The sequence below is a fragment of the Uncinocarpus reesii genome, genomic scaffold (assembly GCF_000003515.1).
Source record: "Uncinocarpus reesii 1704 scaffold_1 genomic scaffold, whole genome shotgun sequence".
In the NCBI taxonomy this organism is placed as follows: domain Eukaryota; kingdom Fungi; phylum Ascomycota; class Eurotiomycetes; order Onygenales; family Onygenaceae; genus Uncinocarpus; species Uncinocarpus reesii.
Window position 1 is genome coordinate 1,137,507 of NW_003052500.1, and position 26,142 is coordinate 1,163,648.

The 26,142-nt window shown below is 48.4% G+C and overlaps 10 protein-coding genes across 10 annotated transcripts; 6 read left to right on the forward strand and 4 right to left on the reverse strand.

The window, feature by feature from the left end:
- Positions 1-334: 334 nt before the first annotated feature.
- Positions 335-2,229, reverse strand: UREG_00569 (uncharacterized protein; the record flags this gene model as incomplete). Its single annotated transcript, XM_002541009.1, has 7 exons — positions 335-366; positions 597-822; positions 875-1,004; positions 1,069-1,387; positions 1,451-1,556; positions 1,652-2,008; positions 2,080-2,229. The coding sequence occupies 7 exons, from the start codon at positions 2,227-2,229 to the stop codon at positions 335-337; spliced, it is 1,320 nt and encodes a 439-aa protein (XP_002541055.1).
- Positions 2,230-3,553: 1,324 nt separating this feature from the next.
- UREG_00570 (uncharacterized protein) lies at positions 3,554-4,870 on the forward strand (the record flags this gene model as incomplete). Its single annotated transcript, XM_002541010.1, has 1 exon — positions 3,554-4,870. One exon carries the CDS (start codon positions 3,554-3,556, stop codon positions 4,868-4,870), a length of 1,317 nt encoding a protein of 438 aa, XP_002541056.1.
- A 548-nt stretch (positions 4,871-5,418) lies between these two features.
- On the reverse strand, positions 5,419-7,167 carry UREG_00571 (uncharacterized protein; the record flags this gene model as incomplete). The annotated part of the gene is made up of 1 exon (XM_002541011.1): positions 5,419-7,167. The coding sequence occupies one exon, from the start codon at positions 7,165-7,167 to the stop codon at positions 5,419-5,421; it is 1,749 nt and encodes a 582-aa protein (XP_002541057.1).
- An 855-nt stretch (positions 7,168-8,022) lies between these two features.
- Positions 8,023-11,947, forward strand: UREG_00572 (uncharacterized protein; the record flags this gene model as incomplete). Its single annotated transcript, XM_002541012.1, has 2 exons — positions 8,023-11,368; positions 11,421-11,947. The coding sequence occupies 2 exons, from the start codon at positions 8,023-8,025 to the stop codon at positions 11,945-11,947; spliced, it is 3,873 nt and encodes a 1,290-aa protein (XP_002541058.1).
- Positions 11,948-13,990: 2,043 nt separating this feature from the next.
- Positions 13,991-15,769, forward strand: UREG_00573 (uncharacterized protein; the record flags this gene model as incomplete). The annotated part of the gene is made up of 3 exons (XM_002541013.1): positions 13,991-14,254; positions 14,419-14,506; positions 14,559-15,769. 3 exons carry the CDS (start codon positions 13,991-13,993, stop codon positions 15,767-15,769), a joined length of 1,563 nt encoding a protein of 520 aa, XP_002541059.1.
- Positions 15,770-16,416: 647 nt separating this feature from the next.
- Positions 16,417-17,970, reverse strand: UREG_00574 (uncharacterized protein; the record flags this gene model as incomplete). Its single annotated transcript, XM_002541014.1, has 4 exons — positions 16,417-16,449; positions 16,700-16,735; positions 16,826-17,427; positions 17,508-17,970. 4 exons carry the CDS (start codon positions 17,968-17,970, stop codon positions 16,417-16,419), a joined length of 1,134 nt encoding a protein of 377 aa, XP_002541060.1.
- Positions 17,971-18,323: 353 nt separating this feature from the next.
- UREG_00575 (uncharacterized protein) lies at positions 18,324-18,933 on the forward strand (the record flags this gene model as incomplete). Its single annotated transcript, XM_002541015.1, has 2 exons — positions 18,324-18,717; positions 18,791-18,933. The coding sequence occupies 2 exons, from the start codon at positions 18,324-18,326 to the stop codon at positions 18,931-18,933; spliced, it is 537 nt and encodes a 178-aa protein (XP_002541061.1).
- A 1,061-nt stretch (positions 18,934-19,994) lies between these two features.
- On the forward strand, positions 19,995-21,272 carry UREG_00576 (actin-1; the record flags this gene model as incomplete). The annotated part of the gene is made up of 3 exons (XM_002541016.1): positions 19,995-20,762; positions 20,830-21,144; positions 21,210-21,272. The coding sequence occupies 3 exons, from the start codon at positions 19,995-19,997 to the stop codon at positions 21,270-21,272; spliced, it is 1,146 nt and encodes a 381-aa protein (XP_002541062.1).
- A 1,065-nt stretch (positions 21,273-22,337) lies between these two features.
- Positions 22,338-22,835, reverse strand: UREG_00577 (uncharacterized protein; the record flags this gene model as incomplete). Its single annotated transcript, XM_002541017.1, has 1 exon — positions 22,338-22,835. The coding sequence occupies one exon, from the start codon at positions 22,833-22,835 to the stop codon at positions 22,338-22,340; it is 498 nt and encodes a 165-aa protein (XP_002541063.1).
- Positions 22,836-25,256: 2,421 nt separating this feature from the next.
- UREG_00578 (uncharacterized protein) lies at positions 25,257-26,131 on the forward strand (the record flags this gene model as incomplete). The annotated part of the gene is made up of 4 exons (XM_002541018.1): positions 25,257-25,323; positions 25,392-25,541; positions 25,613-25,693; positions 25,761-26,131. The coding sequence occupies 4 exons, from the start codon at positions 25,257-25,259 to the stop codon at positions 26,129-26,131; spliced, it is 669 nt and encodes a 222-aa protein (XP_002541064.1).
- Positions 26,132-26,142: the final 11 nt, after the last annotated feature.

Consider the following 26,142-nt stretch of genomic DNA (forward strand, 5'->3'; position numbering starts at 1 on the left):
GGAATCGCCCCACTTTTCGCTGTTAAAAGAAATTTCAATCCATGCATCCCTGCATTAGAGATTGGTTAGCCAAAGAAAGGAAGAATTATAGAGGCCGGCGCAACCAACTTGGTGATACAAATGTAGTTTTTTATCTGCCTGGAAATACACGACTTCTTCGCAGGCTAGGTCAGCTTTGAAAGAGGGAACAAAAACTCGTTGCGTAGATTCGCAAACTGAACGAAATCTAAAGCTCTGGGTGACCGTGGTATAGGGCCCTCAATGAACCTTGTGTCAGACGGATTCAAAACGGAGAGAAAACGATGTGAGAGATCCGGCACACATCTTCCAAGATTCAACTAGCAGGCAGGGCGAGAAGCCCAATGCCTGTAAATCTCATCCAGCACAATAATCACTGATCGCCCTGAGTTTCTCTCCAAATCGCCACAATCCCCAAGGTGCCAGGATCCCCAAGGCCACGGAAATAAACCCAAGCAAACTGTTTCCCCATCCGAGTCCCAATTGTTTATACAGCTCCGCGCCAAACAGTGGAAAACTAAAACCTGCCATTGTCCTCATAAATGCGACGGCGCCGGTCGCGCTCGCGGCATACCTACTATATGCGTCGACAACATAGGATTGAACGCATTGGAAGCCAATAATCAGGCCCATGGCGAAGATAGCGCAACCAATGTCTGGGACGATCCAGTGAGTGCGGTAATGAGTGCTCCAGCCGTAAATAAATATTCCTACAGGAACGAGGAGACCGCCGGGAACCATGAGAGGGATACGAAACTCGGGACGGCCGTCATGAGAGTAGCGCTTTTTGAGGGCACAATATGTCTAGAGGCCTGTTAGCCTAGAAGTAAATACGGGATTGGGATCCGAAACTTACTCTATCATTCAGAGGCGCACAGATCTGCAGCCCAATAATAAAACCAACACCGAGAGCAATATAATGCAAACTTGCGGTTCCGGGAGAAAAATGGTATGCCTGCTCCCACACGAGAGGGAACGTTGCCAACCTTCAGAAAAGAAAATGAGAAGATGATTGTGGAATTTATTGGCTCAGGGAGAGGTGCTACCTACACAAGATACATCAGGCCATATAGATACGCTCTATAAAGCCCAAGAACCTGAATCGCCGGTTGCGTAGAAAGCATGATTAATGGCCTCACTAAATTTTTGCGTAGAATTTGAGCGAGGGTTCGATCGGGAGTTTCCCATTGCGTGTGCAAATGAGGATTCCCTGTTTCTCGCCGGAGCCTTTTTGCTTTGACCGCCAAAATTTTGGGCGCATAAGTTTCACTGAGAAATATAAAGGAACCAATTTGGATAGCTGCATCAAAAATTGAGGTGGCCCAGAATATCCATCGCCAGGAGGTATATTGTGCGATGTAACCACCAGCTAACATTTTCCTTAGTTTTGGTTATCGGCTTAAGCAGCGTAAGCTAGGGATATGGAGCATACCGATGGGTCCAACAACAGGACCAATAAATGGCGCTAAACTGTATATCGCGATGGCCTTGCCGCGCTCTTCTTTGCGCCAACAGTCACTCAACATACCTCCGTTCAACTAAGCGGACATGAGGGGTCAGCAATTATACCGGTGGAAATACTACAATAAGGCCAACCTACTGTCTGAGGCGCGCTCCCACCCAAACCACTCACAAATCTGAAAGCAAGAATCTGCTCTTTCGACTGCGCAAACCCACAAAGAGTGTTGAAAATCAGATATACAATATTCGACGACTGGAGGATAACCACGCGCCCGTAGATCTCCGACAATGGTCCCAATAGAAACGGGCCGATTGCATAAGCGAGAAGAAAGATTGACATGACTAGAGCTTGCTCCATGGAATTGGTAATGTGAAGTTCTTTGGCAATTGTTGATAGAGCTGGTGCTAGCATGGTCGAAGACATAGGTGAAACAAAAGCAAAGAGTGCGATGATCCATGTGCAAACCCATTTCTTTCTTCTTGCCCAATTCAAGGGATTGGTAGGATCATCCGGGCCGGACCAAGTAACCTGCAAACTGATAGTCAGTTATCTAGGCCTTTCAGATACAATTTAAGCTTATGTATACTCCGTAGACATACCAAAGTTTCGTCGTCTTTGCCCTCTTCATGGTCGCTTGCCATTCCGCCGCCTGGGTTATTTGTAAATAGCCCTTGTTCAACTGCTGCATTCTTATCCATTGAGTAGATGGTGGACGACTCTGGCCCGGCTTCTGGAGCACGAGAAACCATTGTGTACAGTGATGTTTTTAACTAGAAGATTGAAATTCCAAGTTCAACCCGGGTTGGAGAAGGAAAGAAAAAAAAAAGAAATACCGGTGACACAAAACAACTTTCCGATCGGTGGATCGAGCCTATCAGATTAGATCTGTTCTTGAAAGCAAAATGGCAAAAAGAAAAGAAGGCTATTTACGGGCGGGTTGGCAACGTCCGGGCTTTCTGGGGATGATCCCTCTGTTTTGTACCTGGCATAGACGGGTTAAAAATATATGTGCATGCATCGTGAGGAAAGTGACACTGCATCAAACGTCTCCTCGGTCGTTGTCCCCGGTCTCAGTGAGAGTAGCCACGCCAGGGATGCGTCGCCACCCAAGATGGCAACCTAGCCGTTTCTAGTCTCAAAAAGCAATAGTCGAAGCGACAAAGCACGACGAGTCAAAAAGCATGGGGCATGCTGGAGTCACAATTTTCCTGCCAACCCAAGTGGTGTGGGGAGGATCGGATCGACGACCAAGCCACTGTGCATGAGAGGCTCCGGGATACCGGGGGCGGTGAGGGTACCAACCATGACCCAGATCGGCCGGCAATGGTTCTTCACGGCATCATGGCACGCGAGCACAGCATCGAAACAGGAAGCGCTTTTCTGCAGGTGCAGAAGAAACGCGGAATAAAGCTTAACCAAACACGGGATAGCGGGTGATGTCACGGCGCTAAACCATATCTGGAAGTTCCAAACGCGCTTAGCCGTTTTTGGGCGAAGCCGATTGACGGAAGAGCAATTCAACTGTAACCAGGGCATCAATATCAAAGTGCTTGTATAGCTGTGTTCTCAGGGCTGTGATGCCACGTCAGTAGAGAGACTTCAGCTGCAATTGGAAGTTCAAGTGGAACTCCCTTGACTTCTCATTAGGCGCTCCCTTGGTTTCCGAACTGTAAGGGTTGCCTTCACCCCACAGTAAATGGAGTTTCGAAAGCCTTCGAGATTGACAAGAAATGCATACAGGCCAGAAGCTTCACCAGGTTGTAGAGAAATAGGAAACTGGAAACGCCGGCTTCAGATGCAGATACGCGGGCAATGTCTCCATTGCACATTGGCTTGGCTTAGACATGGCCTTAAACGGGTTTGACGGTTGTCAACCGTTGTTGTGGCACATCGGCTCGGTTCGCCGCTCGACACATCATATAAAGCCACTATGAAGATGCCACAAACAGTAGATCTTCGTTTTCCATCCCTGCGCCAAAGTAAATGCGGTCGTCGGGACGATTTCTCTGGTTCACGGAGACCTGAATTGTGAAATACTTCTCTGACTGTTCCAAGACATTGAAAAGAGCAAACATGAATATCCTCGTTGCTCCAAGTGGCTTCAAAGAAAGCCTGGAGCCCCACGTTGCTGCGGATTGCATCGAAGCCGGAATCTTACGCGCTGCCCCCGATGCCAAAGTACGAAAGGTACCGCTATTTGATGGAGGTGAAGGGTTTGCTCGTGCGTTGGTAGCATCCACTGGAGGGGAACACAAAGAGTTGGCTGTCACCGGGCCGGTTAAACATAAAATCAATGCGTTCTACGGTTTTCTTGGGGGAGAACGGCAACGAACTGCTGTTATCGAAATTGCTGAAGCCGCGGGGCTCCGCCTGGTTCCTAAAGACCAACGAGATCCAACAAGGACAACAACATACGGAGTTGGAGAATTGATAAATGCCGCTTTGAACCATGGCGCAGACCGAATCCTGATTGGCTGCGGGGACTCAGGAACGAGTGACGGCGGAGTTGGTATGTGCCAGGCCCTTGGAGCACGGTTTCTCGACAACAAAGAATGCGAGCTTCCGCAAGCTGCCGGAGGGGGGAGCCTTGCTAAGTTGGCTAAGGTTGACCTTTCTGGAATCCATCCACGGTTGAAGAAGGTCCAAATCGATGTGCTTTGCAATTGGAAAAACGTTCTATGTGGGCCCAACGGCGTCGCCAGGGTCTACGGGCCGCAAAAGGGTGCAACGGCGGAGCAAGTTGACCAACTTGCAGCAGCACTAGAAAACTATGCGGCAGTTGTTAAGCACGATGTAGGGATGGATCTGGCTAAGATGCCAGGTGGAGGAGCGTCGGGAGGATTAGGAGCTGGGTTTGCGTTGATCGGTGCGACATTGCGTCCCAGGTTCGAAGCGATCACAGAGTATTTCGGGATCGAAAAGCTATTCGATGAATGCCATTTGATTTTCACTGCCGAGGGCGGAATCGATTATCAGACACCAAGGGGTAAAATCCCCGGCGAACTGGCGATACGAGCCAAACGATGCGGCCTTCCTGTTGTCGCAATCGCGGGAACGATTGGAGCAGGCGCGACAGTTAACTATGGTGCCGGAATAGATGCTTTTACAAGCATTATCCAAGCTCCAACAAGTCTCGAAAACGCCGTAGCTCAGGCACCAAAGCTTCTGATTGAGAGTGCGGAGGCTGCGATGAGAATGATCATGATTGGGCGTCGCCTTGTTGTCAACGAGGCCAAGAGCCGAAATAGAGAAGCCGGTGCATCTCAGTGGATATCTCCTGAAAGAACTAGCATCCGCTTCCAGATTCGGGAGTCTATCGTCAAGCTGCTACCTTTGCTCGTATCACTCTCCATCTTTATCTCCTGGCCCTGGTTTGCGGCGGGGCACTGACGGCCGGAAAGGCATCCCAGTGCGGCGTTGATGAGAAATGAAGAAAGCCAGGAGCATCGGTAATCTTGGCTACTACCTTCACTGAGAAAAATCACGAAAACCAGAGTGTGCTATAGTTATATGATGTTTTGATACGATGCATCGGGGGATGAGGTTGATGAATGTCGTTCTAGTGGGAAGTCCACAGCGAGCACGGGCCCCTTTATTTCCCGAAATTACATAAGCCGAGTGTGGTGTTACGCTATTCAATTTGTTTGTTCTATCAGCAGTGTTCGTTCAGAATAAAATCTTCGTTTGTAACTATTAATTAGGATGTCCGGTGGTAAATAAGCCAGATTCCAATTCTTAAGCCACGACATGATGATGAAACAACCAATGACTGCTGGAATAACTACATAAGAGATTTATCTGTTCGCCCATTGACGCCCCGACGCCAGAAGGTTGATAATACATTTAGCCGTGAGCTCCCCCTATGCATCCCATTATCCCAAGCAAACAAGAATATATAATACGGAGAAAGCTGGATTCCAAATGAAGCGTAACGGCATCTAAAAGACACGGTCTTCCTCTGTTTCTTTCACAGATTCAGATGCCGTTGGACTTTTAGGTCTAATTGGGCTCGGATAATTTTGTCCTGGAGACGGTTCACGCAAGAATTCCTGGCATAGTAGGGCTGACGCAACGCTGACATTCAAACTATCGACCCCTGCGGGGTCATCGGATAAGCCAGCGGCCTGCGCACCGGGGATAGCCACAAACGCATCGGCTTTCCGCTTCAGATACTTGCTTAAGCCGTATCCTTCACTCCCGAGCATTAGTACACAAGGGGATTTGCGAGGTTCCGCCGATAGATTATGTGGTGAGAGAATAGGAGTTTTGGTCAGCATGGTATCAACCTGTGCCTGACTATCATCAAACGTAGAGGCGGGCGGTTCTGCGGCAAAGAAACGCCAGCCATTGCCGCGCGACGTGTCTATAAATGTAGCTGGGTCGTGAATGGAGATTAGAGGCATGTTTTCGGCGGCACCGGCCGACGCTTTGATAGTCACCGCGGATAACGGTGCTGAGTTCCGGGAGGAGAATGCGATAGCGTCGGCGCCGAAGAAGTACGCGCTTCGAATTATAGCGCCCAGATTTCCGGGGTCGAGAATCCCGTCAAGGAGGAGGATAAAAGGGTACCGAGGAGTTTGCTGAGAGATGTGATCAGTGTTTCGTTGTGACATAAGTGGAATGTGGCCATCAGAGCCATTGATATCCGCTTCTTCTTTAGGCTGTGATGCCACATTAACAGTAAAATGGGTAGCCGGTAATGTGGTCACCGCTTTGAGGCTTGTCGCGGGAAGTTTCGGTAGTGGAGATACTTCGGCAACATATCCGTTATGGGGTCGATCATCGCTCATCCTGTTCATCATTTTCAACCAGGTACCAGAGACAAGCTTTACGGTCGCACCTGCAACAGTTGCGTGTTTTTGAAGAGCATTGACCTCTGGTTGGGCCCATTTTGTTGAGCTTGGGTCGGCATCGTAGATATACAAAGCATAGATTTTGCGACGCGAAGCAAGAACAGCTGCACGAACCGCAGAATAGCCATATATGAACTCGGAGACGGCATTGGTGTGTGGAACGGATCGAGGGCAGACAAGTGATACTTTGGAGACTAAAGATACGGGGCTGTCGATTGTTGGCTTAATTTTCTTTCCCTTCTTTCGCTTTATTGGAGCTCGCCCATTTGAAGAATATTTCCACCAACTTTTTGTGCGAGTTTCTCGTTCGCCGCTGATTTCAGATACACGGTTATGAAGGTCACTGCCTCCCTGGCCCTGTCGTGGACGAGCCTCCCTACCATAGTCAAGCTCAGGTCTATGAAAATCGTCCCTTGGTCTGCGATCCTGGCCCTGTCGAAAATTGGTTTCTCGTTGGCCGCTATATCCAAGTTCACGATTATGGAAGTCCCTTCGCCCGTATCCTCGGCCTGGTTGCGAACCGGTTCCTTGCCGGCCAATGTCAAAATCACGGTTATGGGAATCTCTCCTCAGTCCGCGTTCTCGGCCTTGTTGCGAACGGGGTCCTTGCCGGCCGCTATACTCAAGCTCACGGCTGTGCGGGCGGCTCTCGGCATTAGATATTTGTTTGTCCCAAGGCTTTGGATTGCGGCCGGCGACAGAACGGTCTTTGCGAATGCCGTTGGAAATGGCAGAATTCAAAGAAGCACACCGACAGCTCCGAGCGCTAAGCGGTTTGCCCCAGACAGATTGAGAAGCTCTAGATAGGCAAAGGCCCCTAAAAAACAAGCCCATTGTCTCTAAAGAAGACAAGGAGCGGCTTCTCTCCTTTTCTGTTGCAGACAAAAAAATATGAGATTTCAGGCAACAGATTGTCGGATTCATTAATAGTGCTTACTAAGCAGCTGACAGTCCCAGCCCTAGTCTTGTTTGGGTTAGGCCGACCCTGCAGCTCAACTGGTCTCGTCACGCTAAAAAAGGCAATTAAATCATCCCTCCCCAGACGCGTCTCTCGTTCTCAACCCACCACGACCCTCGCTATTTTTCCTCCAGGTGAGCCGGAAGCCACCGACGGACGCGATACAATCTCATTTTTCGTTTTTATTTCAAGTTCTCCCCAGCATCAGGCGCAGTCACACTGGAGCATGTTGAATTCGAGCGAAGTAGAGATATTGAGCAGCGGAGACGAAGATGATGATGCGGCGACCAATGTCCTCAGCCAGTTTATCACAGCGAAATCGAGCTCACAGAAAACCCAAGCATGCGAAAACCGACTTGTATGTGTTTCTGTTCCAGAAGTGGATAATGATTGTGGATTTCTTTACTTGCCTGGCCATTCCCACGTCGATCAGATTATATCCCGACTGAATGATGATATTTACCTGGTCAAACTCGGCAGTGGTGATATTATAGAGGTAAACTTGATTGTGTGGTCTCTTTTTTCCTCTGCTCACAGCACTATAGATCTCATGTGGTGGCCTGTTAGATCTTGATGGTGGACCGGCGGCTCTGTCAGAATTCAAAAGAAAGACACTCCCGTTACGACGATCAAGGCGCACCCAAGAAAATGCCTTCATAAATATTGAAACGGTTAATCTCTCGTCAGACGAAGAAGATCAAACATCTTCCAATTCCGGCAGATCCTCATACATGCAGCCTGTTCGCCGGTCTCGACGGCTTACTTCTGGACCTAAACTTCATGCTTTCAGTGACCTCCAGGATGATTCGGATGAGCTAAATGGTGATGTGACGCTTGGACGAAGACGTAGTCAACGGGTCAGGAACAGTCGGAAGGGCGCTACAAGTCTGGCAGAACGAAAGGAGGATGACATTTCAGAAGTCGAGGTTGCACAAACTGGCTCAAAGTACTCTGGCGCTCGAGAAGTGTTTGAAGTCCTTCCCCGAGATAACTTGTTCCGAACCCATCACCAGCAAGCCTGTGCTACTTGCCTCTACGAAGATCCCGGCCCTTTAGTGTATTGCCAGGGTTGTACCAGCTCATACCACAAGACCTGCCTTGGACCTCGTGGCCAACGCCTCCACTTGGTTACCAAAGTGAACAATGGATACTTCATTTTGCAGTGCCGTGCTTGTCTTGGGACTGCCTGTGGAAAAGACAAGCTTGCACCACACCTAGGAAATTGTTCTAAATGCCATAAGGCTGGTTTCTTTTCAAGTCCTTTACGGCCTCAATTAACTGCTCGCCAGGAACAGACGCAACGTGAAGAGAATGGAGGTGTCGACCCTAGTATTGCTGTTGACATAGGCCAAATCAACAATGCTGAGAATGTTATGTTTCGCTGCATGACATGCAAGCGTTCCTGGCACATGTCCCATTTGCCCCCTAAGTCAAAGAAAACATACATCGCGGATAGCGATGACGACAATGACAATGGAAGCCTTGAGGATGACTATGAACTGTGTAAGCGGCGGTTCAGTGAGTATTCTCGACAATGGCAATGCCAAGATTGCTTGACTGCACCTGGAGAAATTGAAGCTCTTGTCGCATGGAGACCTCTAGACCTTGACAGCTATACTCCGGGCTATACATCAGACATGTTGCCTGAACTTTCAAAAGAGTATCTTGTCAAATGGCGGAAATCCTCTTATTTCAAAGTAACATGGATGCGTGGAGATTGGGTATGGGGTGTTACTGCTGCTGCGATGCGTAAGGCATTCCATAAATCAACAAAAAGCCTAAAACCCTGTATGTCCACAGAGGACGCAATTCCGGAAGAATATTTACAAATCGACATTGCCCTTGATATTCGCTATTCCAATGTCGTCTCAAATAGGACATATGAAATCGACTTGGCTCGTATCGGGGAAGTGGTCGAGGTATACGCCAAATATAAAGGACTCACATATGAGGAGGCAGTATGGGAAAAGCCCCCTGATCCCTCGAATACCGATCAATGGAATAGTTTCCAGGTTGCCTATGCAAACTGGGTACAGGGCCGTTATATTCAGCGACCAAACCGGATTAGGTTGAAGAAGCATTTGCTTAGCATTAGGTCTAAGAACTTTGGGGACCATTTGGTGAAGCGGGAGCAGCCTAGCATTCTTGTTGGTGGGCAACTGATGAATTACCAACTTCAGGGCTTGAACTGGATGTACGAGCTTTGGCATCAACAAAAGAATGCAATATTGGCAGATGAAATGGGTTTAGGGAAGACTATACAGGTTATCGCGTTCTTTGCAACTCTTATTCAGGATCATAGTTGCTGGCCTTTTCTTGTTGTCGTCCCGAACTCTACTGTTCCCAATTGGCGCTCTGAAATCAAGAGATGGGCACCTAGCCTCCGCGTTGTGACTTACTATGGCCTCTCAACTTCGCGAAAGTTAGTTCGCGATTATGAAATGTTTCCCGATGCCAAAGGAGGGTTGAGATGCCATATTGTTGTCACGTCATATGAAACTATGACGGATGACCAGGGGCGTCGGGTCCTTTCGACAATCCCATGGCAGGGGTTAGTGGTTGATGAAGGGCACAGACTGAAGAACGACAAAAGCCAGCTTTATGATTGTCTCTCAAAGATCAACTTTCCATTCAAACTTCTCTTGACCGGGACTCCTTTACAGAATAATATCCGCGAATTGTTTAATCTCATTCAGTTCTGTGACCCCTCGAAAGACGCCGAAGAGCTTGAATCCCGTTACCAAAATCTGACAGCAGACAACATCACTGAACTTCACAAAATGATCTTTCCCTTTTTCCTTCGAAGGACCAAAGCCTTGGTTTTAGATTTCCTTCCACCAATGACACAAATAATTGTTCCAGTTTCAATGACAATTGTTCAAAAGAAGTTGTACAAATCAATCCTGGCCAAAAATCCGCAGCTGATCAAAGCCATTTTCAAGAAAGCTGGTCCCTTGAAGCAGTCAGAGCGGCACAATCTGAATAACATTCTCATTCAGCTTCGGAAGTGCCTATGTCACCCGTTTGTTTACAGCAATGCTATTGAAGAACGTGGTGTGAATTCCACGCTATTACACCGAAATCTTGTTGAAGCTTCTTCAAAACTGCAACTTCTAGAGCTTCTTTTGCCAAAGCTCCAAGAACGCGGTCATCGTGTTCTCATCTTCAGTCAGTTTCTCGGCTTTCTTGACATCATCGAAGATTTCCTCGATGGGCTTGGCTTGCTACATTTACGGTTGGATGGGTCTCTGTCTTCACTGCAGAGACAAAAACGAATCGATCAATTTAACGCACCGAATTCACCCTATTTTACATTCTTGCTATCTACTAGGGCAGGTGGAGTGGGAATTAATCTTGCAACGGCTGACACTGTTATTATCATGGATCCTGATTTCAATCCGCATCAAGATATTCAGGCCCTTTCTCGAGCACATAGGATTGGCCAACAAAGGAAAGTACTTGTTTTCCAGCTTATGACCAAAGGAACCGTCGAAGAAAAAATAATTCAAATTGGGCGAAAGAAGATGGCTCTTGATCAAGCCCTAATTGGTTTTATGGATGCAGAAGAGGATGCGGGAGTTGATTTGGCATCTATTCTTTGCCATGGTGCGGACGCGCTATTTGACGACGACGATGAGGGGGATGTTCATTACGACCACAAGTCAATTGAGAAGCTCCTAGAACAAAGCGAGAATACAAAGACTAGCGATGATACCTCTGCTGAATCCCAGTTTAGTTTTGTGAAGGTTTGGACAAATGAATCTGCGAATCTTGAAGACCGATCGGACGAAGCCGAAACTTCAACGCCTAATAGTACAGTATGGGACAAGATATTAAAAGAACGAGAGCACATAGCCGAACAAGAAGCACTAGCAAAGGCAGAAACATTGGGCCGAGGCAAGCGCAAGCGCCAGGAAGTTAATTACTCGTTGCCGGAATCTCCTTTACGACAAAATAAGCCTGATAGTGATATGGAATTCACAGGGGCCGAAGTCGAGTCAGATATTGATAGTCTTAATAGCGATATATCTGTGGCTCCTGAACAGGCCAACAAGAGAGGTCTAAGCTCTGCATTGGGTATGTAACCTTCATTTTCCATTTTGCTAGAATGATACTAATTCGAATATAGCCCGTCCTTACAAGCGAGCTAAAGTTATTGACCTTGACGGTCCCGTTGACAGTCCCAGTATCTGTTGCGTCGCTTGCGATGGGATCCATCCACTGGGTCATTGTCGTCTGAAGCAAGCTGGTGTCGAACACTGTGGACTGTGCGGCATCGCACATTTCGGTCATTCACGAACCTGTCCTCATCTAAATTCTGAAAGTCAGGTTGCCAGTATGCTTTCTTCTCTGAAGCAAAGTACTGAACAGCGGGCGCTAGTCGAAGAGGCGACCAAGTATCTGCGAGGCATCAGAGGTGATCTTGTACGTCGTAAGAAACAGAAGTCGGCCAAGGGCAATCCAAATGGACACAGCGGTGGTGCATTAAGTGCGCTACCAGTTGGCCTAATACCAACCGCTCCGCCGCCTCAGCCTCAGCAGCCAGTTACAGCCACGCCGCCAGCCTATTGGAACCCCTCTTATTGTCCCTATCCCCCCACTCACGGAGCCCCGAATGCATATGACTATTCAGCTACTTATCCCCCAAGAAGGTGAAAAGACCGGTGGAACTTGTTTCACACTTTCTTGCGATGCTGGCGGCAAATTCCTAGTCGTTTGCATATCAAGTGGTGGGTGGCCATTTGTTATCATTTACTTGTTGCATTATATCTCGTCTCTCTTCACTAGCTAGGTTTGTATTATAGAATCAGGTTGAGGCCAGCATCAAAGGCGTTTGCATGGGAGGAAATACGTCCATTTGCGAAGACTTTTGACGCGCTTTATCCATTTGTTCCGGATCCGGTTTGAACTAGGGTCAATGAATCTCAAGCAATGTTCCCCCAATTCTCGAGCGCATTTGGTATAGCATTTAGTTTGTGATTGATGTTTGAAAACTAAGGCGATCGAATCGGAGCTAGCCGGAGTCATAAGGAGGAATCATGCACAGGCGGATACCGTCCAGCCGTAGGATGCTTAAAACAAAAGAGATCTTCATAGATTAGCCGCTCGTCCTCAGCGTGTCTATCTTGTGATATCCCCAGATTTCCTCACATGCGCCTCGAAGATTTCCTTTGAAAATAATAGTCGCGGACCATCTGCAGCACGCTTTACGGAGTAAAACCCGCTCCATTCGGCAAGGCGATTAGCGGGATCCAGGAACAGCACATAATGACGACCAACTGAAGTTTAACAAGAATGGATTGGGATCGAGTGTAAATGGAAATTTCAAGCAAAAAATCTTTATTGTTTGCCTTCTATGTTAACTTCTTTGATGATAGATGTTGACCCCGGGGGTGATCTGTGTGGTCAACCTTGTTAACCCGCTAGCCAGTCACATGATCAATCTCCTTCCCTCAAAGTCAACGTCACTTCATCTTTACGCCGGACCAAGAATGAACAGTGAGAGACTCATAGCAACTGCAGTAGCTGCTGAACGGTCTGAATCAATGCTGATTCATGTGTTGAACAAGCAGTTCATTGAACCTGAAATTCCCGGATGAAACATCACAGGAAGGGAGTAATTCATGCTAGAAGGCAATCATTAAACCAAGCAGAAACAACCAACAAATGGAACTTCTATTCTACCTGCTTCTCTATTCTATCGCTTGATAGAATGAACTGCTGTGCTGGGTCAAGGTGGCGAAACCCTTCCCCAGCTTCATTGCCTGTTACTATGCTTGTGTATTGGTGTCCTCCCAAAGGGGAGCTGCTGCCTCTCTGACTGGTGGTCAAAGATATCTGGGAAATGTCCCAGAAAAATCATTTATGATGATTTTGCTTCTAATGCTGGCAAGGTACCAATTTTCATCTGAGTCTGTTTGCGGGCGCCGTCTGCTCAACAACGCATGGTTTGGCCAGGTGAAGGGCATACTGTACACTGTTTAAACTATTATATGAAACCTCAAAGGTAGAGTTTCTGCCCAATGGCAAACTCTGTGATATTTGGGCTTTTCCTTGAGCAAAATGAAAAGGCTTTGCTGTATCCGTGATGCGCATGCAGGCTCCCGATAGCCGCATCCCAGGGCTAGTAGCATGTCTTGAGTGGAAGGCAAACTGCTTTATGGGTAGTGGTTCTTTAGGCAAACAAGGGGCAATGAATCAGTAATGTTGTTCACAGATTCTTTCAGGTTGATAATTGTGATGACCTCAGGGTGCCCAGCTTCCGGACAGGTTTCTTCTGCTTCTTATGATATCAAGTTTACATTCCGGAATTTGCTCCATCATTACACATCCAGAGTCCTGCACCTGATACTCATCTCTTGCAGAAGACTGTGTTGATGGAGCTTGTTCTTTGCTAGATGTGAGAACACTGTGTTGGCTTTCCTGCCCAAGTCCCTGCTTTCCCCAACAGATTCGGCAAGTTCCAGCATTTCTCAAAGTATTCCCCCTCCATCTTCTCTGTGTTGTGTTTCTCTGAAAACCCACAAAAAATTTTTTCCTCCCAAATTCATCTCGCACTTTGAGCATCTCCTTCTCGCTTGTCACTTACCCTTTTATCATCAGTTCTTTTTCCGTTGTCTCGTTTATCCAATCCCTGAGTCTCTCAATATCTAGCAGTTGTTAGCCACCTTTTTGCTCTAAAGCTCAATTTCTGAAAAGATGGATGCCTCGCTTCGTCCCCAGTTTTTCATCTCTCGTCAAGATGGTAGTCTTACGCCTCTCGTTGCTGTCGATGAACTCCCTCCTCTTATGTCAATCCGTGGTGTTCCTCGCTTGTTAAGTCAGAATGAGACCCAAGGGATGACCAGTCTCGGTAGCGCGAATCATCGTGGCCAATTCTACGTTGTCGACTGTTTTGCACATGACACAGCTGAAGCAGTTACCACCGTGGGTGATCAGAAGTCTCTGGCAGTCGGCTCCAAGGTAAGTTGAAAATACAATTGCTCCATAGCTGCCACCCGATCTGCATTCTAAGGCCATCATAGCAGGATGCAACTCGGAACGGCAGAGGTCTCTCTAAGAATGTGAGCCTCATTTCTTAGTCTTATCTCTTGACAATGGGGCAAATTATGCTGATGCTGTAGCAGAACTCCAATTCTCGTCAGAAAGGAAATCCTAAAAAAGAGTATTGCTCTTTTTGGCTTCGCCATGGAGAATGCGATTATCAGCAACAAGGTAAGTAAATTGCAGGCAGCCATAAATTTACAAAGCTTATACCCGATCTTAGGCTGCATTTTCAAGCATGAGATGCCTCTCGACCCCGCTGTCCTTGAGAAGCTCGGTCTTAGGGACATCCCTCGTTGGTATCGTGAAAAACATATTGTCAAGAGCATTGCAGCGAATGTGGAGAACTCGCGAATCCGGGCGAACCGCTCCAATGTTCAAGCTCTATTCCATGGGGGAAAAAAAGACCACCCTTACGAGCATATCGCTATCGGGACATCCGGAGTTCCCTTGCAAGGACACAACCAGGCCCCTCAGAATGGCCCAGGTACTGCGCATGATCAAGCTTGCCGAATGAATCTACTCCAGAGCCCTAGCAAAACTCATTTAAAGCCTATCGCTCCAACTGGGCGAACCGTCGGAAGTGGAGAACAGGCCACAGCTACTTTGGACGGGATATTTGGGCCACCCAAGCGGTTTGATCTCGTTAACCAGAATAATTTGAAGGATCTTCAGAAACCAAATACCGCCAATACCGCCGTCAAATCTAAAGATAACTTTGGACAGATCGTCAATGGTTTAAATTCCAACCAGCCCTATTCACTTCCTGTCACGGCAGCCGGCTTCTCTAGAAGCAATATCGCTCAGCCCATCAATGCCAACCTTTTCAACGGCTGTAGGGCCTTGAATGGGAATATTGGCAACGACCTGGCTCCTCACCAGAATGGAACAACTCCAACCTTGAAGCCGGGAACCCAATCACCGTGGTCCTTGTACGATGGGAAAGCCGATTTTTCCGGGCTATCCATGTCGTTCGTTCCTCCAAAGCCAGTCAGCGATTTAAGTGTTGGACAGGAGCACTTCACGAAGAAACAGCAAAAATCTCGCCGTCTCTATCAGCCTCTTAACGACCTCAACACTTTAAACAGTCAAGATACCCTCACTACTATCAACCGCTCTCCGAGTAACGATATTGAGCCGAAGTCCTTTTACCCTTTTGAGGCCGCATGTCCTCAGGCACTAGACCATGTTTACGCAACAAGCAATGGTGCAAATGCCGGATCATATTCTTCGCCTGTTTCTTCGGAACGCAATTCTTCCACGCACTCTACTACTTCCAGCTTTGAGAACGGATGTACCAAAGTTTGCCCGGACAATTTTTACTTTGAGCGTACTGCCAGCATGACCAGCCGTATCTTCGACATCAACGGAGAGTGCGATCTATTCGATTTGAGTCTCAACGATGATGTCCGGACTCAACGTCCAGCCTTTTAAACGTTGCGTCACGTATTTCGAACGGAGCTAACTTTCACCAATGTTAGCAAGGCAGATTAGCAAGCGCTCACCAGAGTTTGGACACTATTTACAATCTTTATACCCTCCTTTTTGACAAGCCAATTACGGAGGAAAAAAAAAAAGAGCTGTTATTGGTTTCAATTGGAGAACAACACAAATATGATTCATGTAATTGGACAACAAAGAGGATTTACCTCCATTACATTGGATTATATACTTGATACTGCCAGCTTCCCGGTCCTGTCACTTTTATCCCGCTTGGAAGTTTGGCGATTTGTTTAAATATTTATTGTGGCATGAGATGCATCGTTCGTTAAATGCATCGGCACAATGCTAGTTAGGCTGAGGCTTTGTCCAGCTCATATTTTCTAAATTGATGATTCTTTCGATTTCTTATGTGTTTGCCCTATCTTGTTGTTATTACACTGTCTTGTTCTACGTGTGGCGTGTCCCAGAATGTCCTTGATTCCTCGCCTTGCTGTATACAGACTGATAACTCTTCCCTATGCCGCAGCTGTCTGTTGTTGGCATATCTTCTGGTCCAGATTCTTATTATTGTTTGCTCTTTGCTTTTCAAATTATGTATTGCGATGTGTTTGTATTCTGCTGATGGATATTTACTGCCCCTAAAATTCCCTTAAAAGAGACGAGATGTTTCCCTGTGATGTATCAATAGCAAGCCAAAATGCATTTGTTTAAACTCATGCCTCTATACTAAATTCGACGTTTCAATGATGTCTTATTTTTCAATATCTGGCTCGAAGGCTTGGCCCCCTCAACACCAACCACGAGAATCATTCAGTGACAAAGTTGCACTATGCGCATGAAATGATAAGGCTTGAGATTAGTATAAATCTCTGATACAGTCTATTTTCCTGTGAAAGCAGCCAAGCGAAATATAGTACATACATACATACAAGAACAAATTCCCGCCTGTGGCGAAATCTAAAACAACAAGCAGGTATACCAGTTATTCCCGTTACCCAACACCAGGATTGAACATTGAGACTTATATCGTGGATGTCTCTACCGTACCGAACGCTGTCTGAGAGGATTCCGCCCTCGCTGGACTCTGACGCCAACAGCTTCCTTCTGACCGGCGCCCACACCACGAGGACTCGCCTGGCTTAATCCGGGCAAACTTCGGACTGCAATTGCAATAGCCTCATTCCCATCAACCACAGGAAGCTTTTGCAGCGCAATCTCGCGCTCCTTCCTTTCCTCCGCCAGCTCCTCTGCCCGCTTCTTCGTCATGTTCCAACGTGAGGGGAAATTCAACGGCGGCTTCCTGGGTTTATGATGGCGCAAATCGAGCGGGATGTCAGCGAAGGAATCGCCTTCTTTCGCTTCGGTGATTAGGCTTTGGACTAAATCGCCCAAGTATCGCTTATTTTGAGCGCGAGTGGGAAATTTCTCGCAGGACATCCGTATGGTATCCTTATCTGGGTTGTAGCGAGGGCCTACGATTTTGAGGAGAGTGATGCGTTGGGCCTCGGTTAGGTAGGTGGGCCTGAGATCTTTGGAACAGAATTCGACGACGACTTTGGATTCGGCGGGGTGATTTTCGCCCATGTACGTGGTGTAGCGGAAGCGGAGGATCTGGTCTTGTTGAGGAAGGTGAAAGGGTTTTGCAAGTGCTATGTATAGCGAGCGATTAGTCTGTGGAATAAGAGAATCAAGGGGACTGAACAAGATCAAAGGCCAGAGGTTCAAGTACCGGTCAATGAGGGCATATCCCAAGCGATTATGCGGGCGTATTCTCTCAGCTCACGATGCTGCTCGAGTTCCGCGTGCGCCATTGAAGTAATGGTATCGTCTTTGAAATTGTCATCATCGGGCGTCTTCGCATATTCGTCCGGATCGGCGTCGCCCCAGAAGCCGACTTTTACTCTTCGCATCTCGGTATCCAGCGGTGCATCTCTCTCATCGATGCTGTTGAATGCACGCTGTAATTCATGCCGCATGACCTTCTGCATTTCCGGAATATCCGCGAAGTTCCCACTGTCTAACAGCGGGTCGGTCGCTTTGCTCTTCCTGTGGAATGGAGCTGGGGTCGCTGAAAACCGACGGTGGGATTGCCAGGCAATTGGGCACGAGCATCTCGTTAGATTCTGCCCAGAAGGCGTTTGTCTTTTAACCGACGAAGCCAGCCGGCTTAGGGATCTTGCAGATGTCGCCATAGCTGGCCAATTCGACGAGCCAAACACCCTGAAGACTGGCGGCGCTTTTTTGGTCGTTGAGAGTTTGATGCGCTTCACGTTTTGCGTTGAGCTGCCTCGGAATATATATTTCCCGCTTAGCGCCAATCGCGCGGTCCGCGGGAATCGACACGCGCGTCAATCGCAGTGAATGTCAAACTGGCGGGACTTGGACGCCGGCGAGGTGCGTCAGTGGGCGACATTGCAAATGGAATGACACTGTTAGTGCCTCTTTTCACGCGTTGCGATTCACACATTATGCTACTGAACTCGTAACCGCATGCTAGCTCTGATCCGCTTATTGATTCAGGCGCCCTTGATTCAACACTGAAGCCATGAAACAGGCAACAGATATCCTCCACCGGAAGAAGTGGAAGATGGACCCAGAGAAATACACTTCTGATGACCCTGAATCGCGAGCGAAGCTTTGCTTCGTAACGGTTGGTGCGACTGCCTCCTTCAACTCCCTTGTTCGGGAGGTCCTAAGCCTACCTTTCCTCGGGGCGTTACGAGAGCAACACTACACCCACCTTCTCTTGCAATTTGGCCAACTGGGATACGAGCTTTTTGATGAATTTATCAGAGAACACGGCCCGGATCTAAAAGAGAAATTTGGCCTGAGGATAGAAGGGTTTGACTACAACATAGACGGCCTGAAAAAGGAGATGATGGCTGTCAAGGCCAATGCCGGCGTTCACAGGGACGAAGGGATGATCATCAGCCATGCCGGTAATATCTATCAAGCGGTTCGCATTCGTTGCTTTTAGAATCAGCGACTAATACCATGCTTGCGAAAGCACAGGATCTGGGACCATCCTCGAAGCAATGCGTTTTGGTGTCCCACTGGTTGTAGTACCGAATCCTGAGCTCTTGCACAACCATCAAGCCGAGCTCGCCCACCAGTTGTCGTCCGTGGGATACGTGATGTATGGCAAACTCGGGTAGGCCTTGTCTTGTGTTATTTTCGATAAGTCTTAGGACCATCAGTGCCATATATTTCTTAATATTAATACGCATCAGATCCCTCGCCTCTACAGTCGCAGAAACAGAACAGTTTCGAACACATCTACATGCGTGGCCTCCCGTTTCTGGCAACCAAGAAAAGCAGCGTCGTGGCTTAGTGGGAGTTATGGAGGATGAACTAGGCTTCGTTGACTGAGAACACGTCAAAGCTCTACACCAAATCCGTCATACACGAGGTGGTGACAATTGCGAGGTTCAGATCCATCCAATTCCGCGATGCAGCCTTTTTGCAGCTTTCTTGAACCTGCTGGATCAGCCAGAGTTCGACTGGTTCTCCCCTTGCGTTTCAAGCTTCCTACAGTTGAGGAGCAAGGCCTAACTATATATTCCCCGAAAGCCCGGGGGTAGCCATATACACAATGCTACTGTTTATCTATCGTTCTTGAGGAACAGCTGATGTCTCCTACCAATGTCTCTTGTGATTGATCGCGCAGATTACGGTTAGCTATCGAGGGAAGGCCTCTGTCTGCCCAGTATACCAATTAGATAGTGCCGTATCAGACGAAATGTCTGTAGGAATGTCACCATAATTCTCCCCAAAGTTGCTAAAAATCAAGTTCGATATCAGCCACTAAACATCTCTTTAATATCTCATGGTGAGCTTCTTGAAAGCAAATTGATTTAGGGCGTCACAAAAAGCGCCAAACAAGGAGCCTGCGATGTGAAATGACCCTAGGTAAAAAGAGATCATTTGATTTATGGATGGAGGTCAGTTTGTTGAATTGGATTCTCCTGAACACCAAACAAAATAAGTTGTCCAGACTCAAAACACCATAAACACTCCACCAAACCCGATCAACCGGTGAATGTGAAGCGCGCCCACCACCGCAATTCCCTAAATAACCATTCGCCCTTTCAAGGAAACCCTGCATATTTCACAGAAAACTACTTCAAATGCCCCATGAGCTGTGATTCACGCTTCTCTCGCCTCGACAACACGCGACCCTAAGCCCCTACACAATCAACCCTCCGCGCCCCGAATCATGGCCGAAGCAACCCTTCACAACGCCCCTATAGTCCTAGACAACGGCAGCGGTACGATACGCGCCGGTTTCGCCGGTGAGGACCTCCCCAAATGCTATTTCCCTTCCTTCGTCGGCCGACCGAAACATCCACGAGTCCTCGCCGGTGCTCTAGAAGGCGACGTTTTCATCGGCCAGCGAGCTCAAGAGCTCCGCGGCTTACTCAAAATCAGATATCCGCTTGAACATGGCATAGTTACAGATTGGGATGATATGGAGAAGATATGGCAGTGGGTGTACGAGGGGGAACTAAAGACGCTGAGCGAAGAGCATCCCGTGCTGTTGACGGAGCCGCCGCTGAATCCGCGCGCGAACAGGGATACGGCGGCGCAGATTCTGTTTGAACAGTTTAATATCCCTGCGTTATATACGAGTATTCAGGCCGTGCTGTCGCTGTACGCGTCCGGGCGGACGACGGGAATTGTGTTGGATTCGGGAGATGGTGTGTCGCATGCGGTGCCGGTTTATGAGGGTTTTGCGATGCCGAGTAGTATACGAAGGATAGATGTGGCTGGGAGGGATGTCACAGAGCATTTACAGCTGTTGCTACGGAAGAGCGGGTATGTCTTTCATACGAGCGCGGAGAAGGAGGTGGTGAGGATGATCAAGGAGAAGACGACGTACGTAGCATTGGATCCTAAGAAAGAGGAGAAAGAGTGGTCTACCGGGGTAGGAAAGCAGGATGCGAAGATACAAGAATATGTCCTGCCAGATGGGCATAAATTAAAGGTATGTCTCATTGCTCGTTTGATATTTTCACGAGTTGTATTCTGACCAAACCGTTCTACAATTCCAGGTCGGTGTAGAACGATTCCGTGCCCCCGAAATCCTCTTTGACCCTGAGATAATCGGCCTCGAATACGCGGGTGTACATCAAATTGTCGTCGACGCGATCAATCGCACAGATATGGACCTCCGTAAATCACTGTTCGCTAATATCGTTCTCTCTGGCGGCTCTACTCTCTGCAAAGGCTTTGGAGACAGGTTACTTCATGAAGTACAGAGACTAGCTGTAAAGGACATGAGAATTAAAATCTTTGCACCACCAGAGAGGAAATATAGTACGTGGATTGGAGGCAGTATTCTCGCTGGATTGAGCACGTTTAGAAAGGTATGCTCTATGGCCTCTCCCTTGAAAGTTTTGAAGAGGTGCAAGTTTACTAACTCGGCTTATAGATGTGGGTTAGCATTGACGATTGGCATGAGAATCCAGATATCATCCACCAAAAGTTCACATAACGGCTATAGATCCACTCATTAAATCAAGATATCCCCGTGAAGTCGCTGTACCTTAATACCCGATGTGTACTATTTTTGTACAATACCCAGCAATTTTTCTTTTATCCTTCCAGCCTTCTCTTCTATGCTCTTCTTCGCCCTTCGCGTAAGGTTCCGATTTCTCTAGGAGAGCGTTCCTTTTGATACCCAAATGATATTTATTGGATTGGGAGAGATGACCATACTCAAATGCCTTAAATCCAGCGTTCTGAACACCGTTGCTAGCGTGTTGATGCTCGAGAAACCCGATACCCGTCAAAGGAGAAAATACATACGGCCCTATAGGAACCTTGCAACAAATCTACATGCGTTGTCAGAACGTACAATGGAACTCTGAGAATTGACCACGCACTATTTTGGATGTTTCACAGATAGCCTGCGAGGTATTTATTGGACTTGAAGGGTTGTCGTGTTTGTATTCAACTTGTCAGGCGTGCAATAAGCGGTTTGGTGGGGGTGACGTAGACGGCTAATGCTTCATAATCCATATTAGGGCTGCATAGCGCATCAGCCAGGGGAGGACGAACGAGAAGATCAAGTGCGGTGGGATGGGCTGCATAATTTGGGGGTAGCGAGAGGTATCTACGTGGCATGCACCGTATCAAATAGCTTGTTGCAAAATGACTTCAAAAGAAATGGACGGAAGCAGAAGTTTCAGATATAATTTTATTTGGCTATTAGAGGTACATTTGTAGGTAGTAACCTACATACCAGCTCATATGAGCTACTCTATTTATATCCCGAATACCGAGAAAAGACAACACAGAGTAGCCGGAGCTCGAACACTTTTGATTTCCCAACAGTGAGAGTTGGCGAAGTAGTGATGTTGCAAGGTAGCGTAGGCTAGTGCGGGTAAGAGAAATGGTCGGTAGCGATATACAGTCGAAAGGGACAGGTGTGCATAGTCGTAAAATACGTTTCGGTCGTTAAAAATGAGGAAAATACGGATATTAGAAAAATCTAGGTTCTGGGAAATGATCGAATTGGTCAAGGCTGCGAAACGTCGACAGAAATGGGGGCGATATGTCACGAAGGAGGATGCTTGAAGCTCGCTCGCCATGAGTCGGCATCTCTCTTGTTCCAGGCGGCCTTCTCCAAGTTTGCAGAAGCCGACGAGCTTCCCATGCTGGAAGTAGTACTTTGTTTGCGAGCGTAATTGCCGCTGTAATTGCAGCTGCTGTTGAAATGCAACTGATTGTCTTGATGGAAAGTGTTTGTGCCGCCACTTCTCCCGACGTGAAAAACGGGTGCCACGTCCTTCTCGCGCCTTAGTTCGTATTCTAATTCTTCGTCGAAGCTGAAGATCGCAAGCTCGCTGCTACTGCAGGTATGAAGGCTTCCGCCACTGGAGCAAAATTGCTTCGGACGCGTGGAGGAGATACGTTTTAAGGAAGGCAGGTTGTTGACAGTGTTATTTTGGAGGCCAACGGTATTGCCTGCGCCGGGTCTGCCAGTGTAGACAACTTGTCTTCGGTTCGCAGTTGGCGCCGAGTGGAGAGGTTCGACAAGACGGTATGGAGACATGCTATTATAAAATCTTTGTGAACCGCGTAAAGTCAATGCAGTCTTCGTAAAGGCTCGATTCAAAGTCAAAACGACCTAGAAATCTTTGCACCGACAAGAAGAATTGATTGTCAACTGGTGAAAGAGTGGACGGTGAGCACTATAAGAGGAAAGCTTTGTGACGAGGTTCCAAACGAGGCAGATGACAAGGGGCAATGGTATCCCTGCACGTGGCCATATAGCCCGAGAAAAAAAGGAATCGAGAGGTTGAAGTATGTATATGTAGCTTTGACAACGGGTCTGCTTAATCCTTTTATGTCATGCCCCTAAATATAACGGACTGGAAACACGCAAAGGTCTAGACTGAGCAGTGTGACGGTCCGTTTGGTGAGTCGAGCGGATCACCTTGGTGGAGACAGGAGAAGATGGTCGAAGCAGAGAACAGATGGTTCCTGTCTGACTTCGGGTGGCCAAGGGCTGAGCCTGGCAAGGTATCAGGAATTAAGATTAAAATACATCCCAACATGCAGAGATTTCTGGCGGTGACGCCTTCTGGCCAATTCAACGGAGCCCATGGATTTGTCTCAAAGCCGCCAAGGTACGCGGTGCACAGTCTCTGAGTACCTGGCATCCCCGCGAAGCCATCGTTGATCGCCAGGTTTCTGGTCTCGAGCCACAAGTCACCCAGCAAATGGCGGCGAGCACTGGACCTGCATCCTGACGCCATCCCCCCGCATTATTGGATGGTTCTCGGTTCCACGTTCCAATGGAGAAGCGGTTAAAAGCAGCGGCAGGGAGAGAGTTTTGGGGAATCGCAGGTTGATGGCATTGATTGCGCGAATTGGTCGTTTTCTGCTTGGACTTAGACGGTGCCAATCCTCGATCGTCAAGTCACCCGACATCTCACCCGCATGGGGCCGTTGATGAAGCATTCGTGTTGTTTGTCGTGATGTGAACAGCCGGCATGGAGGGCCTCGGACGCTGGGGCTTGCCGCTTTGGGCTTGGCGCGGTTGCTGTTTTTAGCCTCAAACCTTGCGAGTCAGGTGATGGTGGCTGACATAAGCTGTTTTATTTCGTAACAGAAACCGGCCCGCTAGCCAATAGGAACCGGGCGCGACACCATACTGTTACCCGGTTACCTGGATCACGTCTTTCGGTGACTTCTATGGGAGTCGCTGGACTTGATATGTTTGAGAAGTCTGTCCAGCTCTTGAGTTCCGTGCTTCCGCGACCCAGTGCCTGGCTGGCGAGGGGGATCGTCACTCATCGCCGCATGGGACTGGAGGACGGTTTGTGTTCAGATGAGGCTTTTTCCCTTCGTTTTCGCCGAGTCTGGACTGAGTGACTGGCCGCTTGGTCTTCCCAGGTCGATTAGCTGCATGGCAAACTCCTCCAATTGGCAGGGATCGCTGGAGCACCCTTGGAGACAGGGTGATGTCCTTGGGCGGAGGTGTTTGGACCTTTCTCCGACATCCAACAAAGTGCGCCAAGTTCGAGCTTTGAGAGCTCTCCAATCCTACGTGGGACAGAGTCAAACATAGGAGACTTCTCCAGGCAGGAACGGAATTCCTGCAAGGCTAACGGCGTGTGATAGTTGGCTCTCCGTCTCAGGAGCAGGAGTGGTCATCGACAGTGCAGCTTTCATCCACTCGGATGGTCTTCTTCTCCGCCACAGTAGCATTTGGGTGTGGCGCCCCCCCCGCTCTGCTGCAGAAAATAGATAACTAGAGCATGTTTGTTCTGTTTGGGGAGTTGGTTCTCCTCGTTCGTTAACCACTTAGTAAGCTTTTATCGGCAAACAGTGCAAACAGGAAGATTCTGCCAGTTTACGCCGCTATCACGAACATCGCCACTAGTCTGAATTCGGTAGTCCTCGTCGTCTTGGATCGCGCAGATCAAACCGACCACATTCTCTTGCCGTTGGTACTTGACGCTTTTCTTCCGAAGAAGAGACAAATACGGAGCTTTAACCTATTTTTGAGTATTTGCGCTGTGTGGTAACGTCACGTATTATTCCGTCTGCCTATTCATTTCCGTCGATTGCGCCAGAGATTCACCGCGACCTCCGATAGAATAGAATCGACAAATATCGGAGAGGTTATTTCTGCGAACGCAAGGTTGATTATTGTGCAATCTGCATTAACTGCAAGACTACTGGGAAAAGCTACCTGTCCCATTGGGACTAACAGGTCAAAATGCCGAAATATAAGTTTCTCCCGACCAAGCCCTTGCGAAATACCTATGCTAACTATCGATGCACTCTTCTGTAGGTTTCCACTTTACCATTCGATTTGAAAGTCCGGCTTGCGGGTCGTTATCCATCTGCCAACAGCTCACCATGGAGCCCAAGGAAGGATGAGCCAATCGCTTCTCTGATTCGCTAACCTGGTGCTCTCCGGATTTTAGGTGACTACTGCGATGTTTACTTGACCCACGACTCCATGAGCGTACGGAAAGCCCATAATGCAGGTCGGAATCATTTGAGAAACGTGGTCGAATACTATCAACGTGGGTTGTCTCTACGTCTATCCTAACCGGTATCACTTTCCAATGGCGGCTAATCGTTTTTCATTCAGAAATCGGCCATGAAAAGGCCCAGTCAGTTATCGACTCTATTACATCCTCGTATGCAGCAGAAGGCCAAGCTGCGGCCAATCCTATGCTCCAACAACCTGGTATTCCCGGCGTCCCCGGCGCATTACCCCCACCTCCATTTGGATTCCCGGGTAGGTCCAGAAAATTCATATTTTGATCACCCGTTGTGTTCATAGTTTCTGAGGACTGACCTGCTTTCCAGGCCGGCCCGGCTCAATACCACCACCACCATTTGGAATGCCTGGTACCCCAGGAGCCCCACCGCCCGGCATGATGCCACCACGTATGTTCTACTCCCATTAGACAGCCGTCTTATTATCAGCGATATGCTAACAAAAGGCCGCCGTTAGCTCCTGGAGGTCGAGGTATGCCATTTCCACCTCCGCCAGGTTTTCCCGGCGCTCCACCACCAGCCTCTGGCGCAGGCGATTTTCCTCCTCCGCCCGCTATTCCTGGTATGATTCCACCCCCCGGTAACATCCCGTTCCCACCTCCGCAACCAGGAGGCTCGTTCGTACCACCGCCAAACTTCCCATTCCCTCCCCCTGGTGCACCAGGATTTCCTCCGTCACCGATGAATGCCGGGCCACCTGGTGGACCTAGCCCTGGGCCGCAGACTCCTGGTTCTACGCTTCCGCCAGGGGCAGGACAGGGATTTCCGCCTCCGCCGGGTGGCGGGATGCCATCTGGTCCGCCGCCTGGGCTGGCTGAGCAGAAATAATTTGGCAAGAT